Genomic DNA, 8,351 nt, shown 5'->3' with positions numbered 1-8,351 from the left:
AAACAGTAAAGATTATATTGGATATTTTATATTACTTAAAAATATACATTTGATAGTTTAATAACCTAATTTTCAGCGAAAATGTATAATCATGAGAAAATGAATGATTAATGGTTCATTACTTTGCAATCCTTGATGAATTTATAAATCTAGATCATAAAATCCGAAAAAAGATACCAATTCATTTTTTGAATCAAAAAGTCAATTAATTAATAGCTTGATCCAAAAACGCAATCGGGAATCAACCATTATTTGTCAAGCAAAATTATTTTGAAAAAAAATTTTTTGGGGGAAAAAAGCCATAAATTGTGTGTTTTGGAGGTGGAAGAGGCACATTTCAGTAATTACTTCTTTAATTTTTGAAATACTACAGACAATTTTTAAATCTGATATGAAAAATAATAGATACAGCAGTGTTCTGGAAAGAAAAAAGTTAACTTGTTATTTTATTAAAAAATAATAATTGTTTCTCTTTTGGAAAAAGTGAGCAGAAAAAGACGAAAGAACAGTCCAAACACACAGAAGCTTGTGCACTTTATATAACTATCTAGCAACATACAAATTCTTATATCTCTGTTAACAAAATGCAATATAACTAAAATAATGCTTTTTTTTTACTACACTTACTTTACATACCATTCACAGTCCTATTCGTATTGAAGTAGTGTAAGTAATTTATAATATAGTTTGATCTTGTACAATATCGACTTACAGAATGTAGATATTTCACAAAGGTCTCTTTTCAAAAGCTCACGAAATCATGAACGTATTGCAACATTTGGTTCCTTGGCTCACATAAAATTATTCAGTGGCTGCAACTTTATTCTTTTTCTTCCGATTAATTTTTTGTACAAGAGTCAACAAGTTGAAGAGAACAAAGTCTGAAAATTGGGCTGGTGTAAGAAGTGACTTTTCAACTCTATATTATGTACAAAACTCCTATTGATCTCGATGTGACAATTTTTTTTACAATTGAACAGCTTCTTTTTTTTATAATTTTTTGTGCTTGAGCGAGATTTTATCACCACACAAGCTCTTCTTGAAATATACGGTTGTGCCTTATTATAATACAGAAAACAATACGAGAAAGATGTATCTCAAATAGAAGGAAGGTTGGAGGTAATAAATTCTGTCTTTAGAAATCTGCTTTTGGAGGCCATTTCAAGATTACATTATAAACAAGATAAAAAAATATGTGCGCTTCAATTATATTGAATGGTTATCAACAACTAAATTTAAAAACAAATAACTTTCGAAAATTTATATAAAATTAGATAGCAATTTTTAAAAAAAATCTTTCAAACAATTTATCAACTTAAAATCAATAAAGATACACTACTGATTAAAAAAATACATAAAAAGACATACAATCAGATTTCTTTGAATTTTAATGATAAGTATTGTTCTAAGAATGCTTAAGATATCTCAAAATTTAAAATTATATATATACATATATATATAATATAAAATAACTTCAGAAACATAATTTTGCAAGAATCAAGTTTAAAATATATATTTTTGTTATTTTGGATTTCAGATAGGAATTTATAACCTCCATTTCAAAGAAAATACAACAAAAGTCATGACAGCTAAATCAATTGTCTTATAAAGGATATTAAAATTTTACAAAATATTGTATTCAAAATTGGCTAAAGCAGAATAGATAATAAATAAGGAAATCTAAAATATGGAAAGAGTTTGTGTGTTATATCAGAATTCCAAAACATATTAAAAAAAAATACTTAAATGTTTATTTAAAATACAGATTAACACAAAGAACACAATAGGAAAAAAAAATGAAATATCTACACATTATTTTTAGAGAAAATATGAAAAATAATGAATATCTGAAATACAAAAGTTTTTTTATTTTATAGTCTGCGAATTTTAACATTGAACTTTTTTTTAGATGATTGTCCATGATACCGATATAAAATTTCCGATAGAATTATAGCTGTTTTCATTTGATTCCACTAAAAATAGCAATAGTAAAAAATAGTTTCATGTGTGTGTAATGTGATATATTATTTTATGTCTAATAGTAGATAAGTATACTTTGTGTTCTTTCAAAATAACTGAGATGATATAGAAACTGATAAAATTATGATTTGAAACTTACTTTCAAATTTAAATAATCTAAAATGAGGAATTTTATAACAAATCAATACATCCATTTGAAAAGTAAAATGACTTTACTTATTGGTTTAACACCAGAGAAAATAAATCACTACAAGAATTCTAGCTAAGCTAGGAGGGAATTTAATTTCTGTCAAAGATTGAAGAGAAGAAAAACATTATTCATGCATAGAATGAAAAACATTCCTTACAGAATAAGAAGTGTTTGTTTTAAACAAAATAAAAATAATAATAAGAAGAAAATACAAGATGCTTGTCATAAAAGTTCACTTGTGTAAAAGAGCTAAGAAAAAAAGATACTGTCCTATGCCGTTTTATTATGAAACTGATTTAATGAAATCACATATTCACTTATTAAAAATTAGAGGAAATAATCCAAAATTTGAAAACAAAATTATTTTATCAAAATGACATTTGTTATAAACTTAACATTTCCTTAAAGCTCTTGAACATAATACTCTTATATTTTAAATATTTATAATGTTTATAATTTTTATCAATTTAGAACATTCTTTTTGTAATTATTTTATTAAACAGTGCGACTAAAAAGAGAAAATTTACGAATTCTTTCTTCCTGTTAATTTCTATTTCATGATTTTCATAAATTGTTTTTGATATTGTGATAAAACCTTCAAATCCATTAGTTTCCTTAGGATTGGCGAATTTTAATCACAAACATCCTGTATTTTTCCAGTACTTACATAAATCATAAAATATATTTCTTTCTTTGATATTACTTTTTGAAAATGCGAAAAAAGGGCAACAAAAAGTTTAGCTATTATATAAACTGTTCTAATAACATATGAGATGCTTTATTTCAACAACCATATGGAGTAATTTTTTCGTGTTAAAAATGTTCAACACATATTTTAAACAACAAAGAACTTTTGCAATATAGGTAATTTTAATATTATAATAAAAAGTAAGCTATAATTAAAAAAAATACAAAATATTCATTTTTATTTTTTAGGTTTATCTTCAAATCAGGAGAAATAAAGAATTTTCAAAAATATACATAATTATTTAAAAATACATTATATAAAGGGATATTTTCTCAATTTATACACAGAATAATAAACTACAAGCAACAATCAACAAATAACTTTTTACGATAGATTCTATAATCATTCATAGAAAAGAAAATACACCAAGAAGTTTTAGTGAAATAATGACAAGATTTAGAAGATAAATAAGCTGTGATCACAAATACTTACCGGCTGTCAGCCGTTTCTAATGTATCTGTACGGAAGACTGTTTCTTACGGATGTAAATTAAAAATGTACACAATTTGTTCACTGAAACTGCAAAGCCCAAATTTTCATCTTATACGCATTTGGAAAGAAGATGAATAGAGAAGATGGTTAAATGCTGTTACAACACGTTCACTTTTTTTTTGTTGACTAACAAACACTTTTCGGAAGACCACACGTGTCGTCAGAAACGGTACCAATTAAGAAAAAAGTTCACTCCAGTTTTCCGATTCTCGTCATACATTTAAAGAATAGTAAATAACTCCTTCGTCTTTGTGAGGTCCTCCAGAAGCTATTGGATCAGGCACAGGGGAATGGTACAAGGAATCCGACGAAATCTTTGGCGACGAGCTAGCACCTTCCGGAACTCCTCTCTCGTCTTTTGAAGTAACAGGATGAGGAGGAACTTGAAGCATCTGAGAAGACACAGTCGGTAACTGAATCTGCAGAGTCTGGTGAGCAGCAGCAGGATTTGAGACGTTGTGACATGTTCTGGGATCTGGTGGTACCCAGCCTTTTGTGGGTAATGTCCTGGTACTGCCGTACATGCTTTCAGCGTAAGAATGATACCTGGTATCTGCTGGATGAGGTTTTCGATGCGTGTAAGGGATGGTGGCATTGCCTGAAATTTCTGTCAGGGCCACAGAAGCCCTATGTATATGCATGGGCATTTGGGACCGACTGGATTGAGCAGGAGGACCATAAATAGGGCACTGAGCAGAATTATCCGGTCTCCAATTTGGGTCCCTGTTCCAGACTCTCATTTGTTCGATAGCATAATCAGGTCCTCTGGGATGTACTAAAGGTGGTCCCTGTCCAGGCTCTTCACGTGTTAAGTAAGGATCCAGTTTATTAGGCCCTTGCATTGATTCGGACGGGTTGGGTTGGATTCGGCTTTGCACTCCTCGAACAGACGGTCTTCTAGCAAATCCAAAAGTGGGATCATCGTCATCTTCAGCTAAACTATATCTTTTGCGCAACTTTTCGATTCTTTTTGAATCCTGCTCAACAAACTGTTCAAGTTCATCTTTGTTTGAGCGAGTAGGTGCTTGTGAAGTTCTGCTAACATCTGGTGGAACGCTTGGTCCATAAGCAGATGCACCACCATTACAGCACCGAACATAATCCGCTGGCACTGAGGATTGACGACCATCACCATTTCTATTAACTGTGACTCTTTGAATCACCCTCCAGTCTCGAAAGTTCCTCGGAACTGTCATGGATCCCATATTCCTCTGATCAGTCCATTGTCCTTGGGGACCACTTGGATGAGCTACCATACGAGTAGGAGCATACTGCATATTGTGCGATCCCATTTGAGATGGATGTCCTGGGCACGCCATTCTTTGACGAGGTAAAGAAGGGTGATAACCATCATGACGTACATAATACCCTCCTTTAGGATTCATTGGCATAGCAAATCTCTGTACTGGATGAAATTGTTGCTGTGCATAAGACATTGCACTTTGGTTATGAATATCACTTTCTGATGAAGCACCATGAGGTACAGAACCATTAATGGGAATACCGCCAGTAGAGAGGATAACATCTGGCGGTTTGGAATGAAAATTCACAGCTCCTTCAGGGTTATCTTTATGCTCATCTATTGTCGTCAACCATTTCAATTTTTCCACAAGAGATTCTTGGGAAAGCAAAGGTGACTTGGGCCGAGGATATTTAACTCCTGGTTGCTGACGACGCTTGGCTTCAATACCTCTAAACAAAGTGCATTGCAAAGCGTTCTTTTTAATAATTCGTCTTATTTTTGAATTATGATGTGCCATACCCCTGAAACTTTCTTCATCATAATCTTCTGCATCCTCTTCGTCATATCCTATATCATCAAGTCGTATTTCTTCTTCTACTTCTCCACTTCTGGAATCAGATGATGTCGAATCATCGGCATCTTGTGGGAGATCCTGAGAAGCGCCACTATTGACAGACTGTTCACCAGAACTTTGTCGACTCAGGCTTTCTTCATTGGCTTTATCCATTTTGACAGCTGCTTGATGCATTTGCATATTTTTTATCATTAGTGACTCACGAGGTACCGGCTTTGGTTTATCTTCCGTAAGAGTTTCATCTAATCTTTCATTAAATACTTCATCAAAACTTTCTTGTTTTTGAATAGAAACGGTGTCACTCCTTATGGTGAAATTTTCTTGGTTATCGGTATCTACAGTTTTTTCTGGTTTTTTATTGGTTAAATTAATAGAATTCGATTCATTTTCATCCTCTCCGAACCTAACAATTATAGTATCCTGAGAGGATATACTGCAATCACTATCTGCCTCAGAAAGAGTCCTAGAATGAGTTTGATTGCTATCGTCGTCTTCCGTTTCATGATAAACATCGTCACCAGAGTTAGCAAATTTAGTAGACGAGAATAAGTCGCTGTCTTCCACGCGAACATCTCCTTCAGCAGAAGATAACAGAGTGATGAGCTTCCTAAAGAAATTATCATCTAATGCACCGTTTCTACTATCGCTGGAGAAATCACTATCCAATTCCTGGAATACACTGTTTAATTCCTCGTCAACAGCGAATTCTCTTTCAGCTTCTAAAAATCTTTCAAACATTTTATCACTCTCTTTGACAGAATCTAACTGCACATCGTTTGCATCAGTTGTTTCATTTTTAATTTCACAGGAGGCACTGTCGGTATTTTCTGTTTCCTTAGAAACACCGACGTCACTATTTTCTTGCGATGGCGCCGCTTCCGGCTCCGTTAAATTTTCAGTAACATTCGAAATCACCATTTCAATAGAACAGCACTCACCACAGAGGGAATCCTTAGAATCTGGTTCATTCGGGACAGTTTGGTCATCTATGGGGGCCGGCGGCGGCAATTCCTCCGAATCTCGATATTCAGCTGGAGGTTCGAAAGGTGGCACATCTTGGTATTCTGCTGGGGGATCGAACATATAGAACTCAGCACAGATAATGTCAGGACCTGTCGTGAGAGCCAGTAGCTGAATATCTTCACTCTCATCCGAATACAAAGTAACTGCTTCATCGAAAGTGACCCGTCCTTTGGGTTTCTTTCTGGGTTTGTTGCTCCTCTTGAGGAGGGATTTGAGCTCCTTCTCGACCGGGCGGTCATCGCTGGACGAGATAGCAGAGTCGTCGAAGCTAACCTGCCGCTTGACAGCGTGGCTCTTAGCCCGTGCGGTGGAATCGGACTCGCTGCTCATGTTGTTTGCGTCGCGTGTATGATGCTCAGCGCTCACCTCTGCCGGAGGGTCGGCGGAGCCCAGCTGCTGGTCCTCGCTGGGTCGGAGGGCGACATCGCCCAGCGTCGCTTGGTCCTCCGCGGCATCGGCCTCTTCGTCATCAATGAACTGGAAGTGCTCACAGTCGAAGAGGGGATTGTTTTGGTTGTCAGCGAGCGGCAGAGTGCTGGAACCACACCCATCGCATCCCGGCGATGTGAGCCTTTCGGGGCGGCCGATCGATGATCGCTCGCTGTCCTGCGCAATGGAAGGCAGCTCTCCGACACTCACGGAGCATCCTGTTGACGACCCTCCTCCCCCGCACTTGCTGTCCGCGGAAGTGAACGTATACAAAGAGTTGTGGACTTCCGCTTCGATCTTCATCTTCCGGTGACGGCTGTGAATGACCACACACGATGACCTGTGCCAATGTCACTCCTGTCAATTTTTTTTATATGGAAATGACTGCAACTACAATTTCACAGTAATATTAGATGCACCTTAATTTTTTTGAGGAATTTCCTTTCACTTCTTTTTTTCCCCCTCAACAGCTGCGTTTATTTTTATTTGTTTTAGGAGGGCAAAGAGTACTTTACAGAAGTAATTAATTCCATTTCAGCTTACTCGAAAAATCCGGATTACTGAAAAAAAATGAAATATTTAAATACAAAATAATATTATGTGAATACATTAAATAAACAAATCAAAGCAATGCAAGTATAGCGATATTGAGTATAAAATAATCATGTTAATGATTATTAAAAGTGATAGATAGATTAAATCTATTATTTATAACGAATGTTTAAAAAAAATCAGAGTTTAATTTAATTAATGTAATGCAACTCATACAGTAATTAAAAATTTTTGTCACATTTATTTATAAAATTAATTTTAAAATAATAGAGTAAAATGCATCTTATGCAGCATCTATGCAGCGGACTTTTTATTAGAATCAGGAATTGATTTAACGAATTTATGATTCCAAAATCGAGACTCTTTCCAGGCCAACTCCTTTATCACAGTTTTAAAGAATAAGCTTGGCAATTAGTCATTAAATTTTTTTTATATAAATAAGTATAGGTATATTTAATATATTAGGATAAATATTTTACAAACTTATGAAATTCGAATGCAGATTCTACGGTCATAAATATTACTTAATTTGAACAAGCATTTGAATAATAAATTTCCAGTTTCATAAATTCATTTTTAAGAAAAATACCAGCAAAAACAGCAGGATATAGTGGTGGATTTTAGGCATTTTAACTTCGTCATTTACAGTCATTTGTTACTCTCCCCATCTACTGCCCCCTCCCACCCCTCAAAAAAAAAAAAAAAATGCGACGAGGTAGGGAACGAGAAATGTGTTGTGTTGCGGCAGTGTCAAACAATACCGGCACAGGAAGTGCAGTTTCCGGATTCGCCCTCTAACATCTAAAAGAATCAAAGGTTCCGAGCCATTTCCCGCCACGCGCCTATTCGTTCTAAACAGAGCTATATTCATTCCTACTTTTTCATTTGTGCTCTGTTATTCACTTACAAATTCACTAGAAAAAATAGCAGTGCTTTTACTTAAGTGAGTTTTTACACCAGTTAACTCTTTCGTGCGATGAAATTAAAGAAAGAGATATTGTTCTTTTTATAGCATTTAGAAAAAAAAGAAGGAGTTTCTTTTTGTAATGTGGTTTTTTACAATCAATGTCGCGCATGAAGGAACGAAATAAGATGAATTAACAAAACAGTAAACCAGGAA

At 34.4% G+C, this 8,351-nt stretch overlaps 1 protein-coding gene across 5 annotated transcripts in view; it reads right to left on the bottom strand.

The window, feature by feature from the left end:
* Nucleotides 1–517: 517 nt before the first annotated feature.
* The window catches only part of LOC129980989 (uncharacterized), a 136,555-nt gene continuing 128,721 nt past the window's right edge, over nt 518–8,351 (bottom strand). For all 5 annotated transcript variants that reach the window (XM_056091555.1, XM_056091556.1, XM_056091558.1 and 2 more), the window contains one exon: nt 518–7,239. In XM_056091555.1, the coding sequence (XP_055947530.1) occupies nt 3,623–6,982 (3,360 nt within the window). In that variant the 5' untranslated portion in view covers nt 6,983–7,239 and the 3' untranslated portion in view covers nt 518–3,622. The remainder of the gene's footprint in view (nt 7,240–8,351) is intronic.

Source organism: Argiope bruennichi, chromosome 8, assembly GCF_947563725.1.
Source record: "Argiope bruennichi chromosome 8, qqArgBrue1.1, whole genome shotgun sequence".
Taxonomy (NCBI): domain Eukaryota; kingdom Metazoa; phylum Arthropoda; class Arachnida; order Araneae; family Araneidae; genus Argiope; species Argiope bruennichi.
This window is presented reverse-complemented; position numbering and strand designations above follow the sequence as displayed.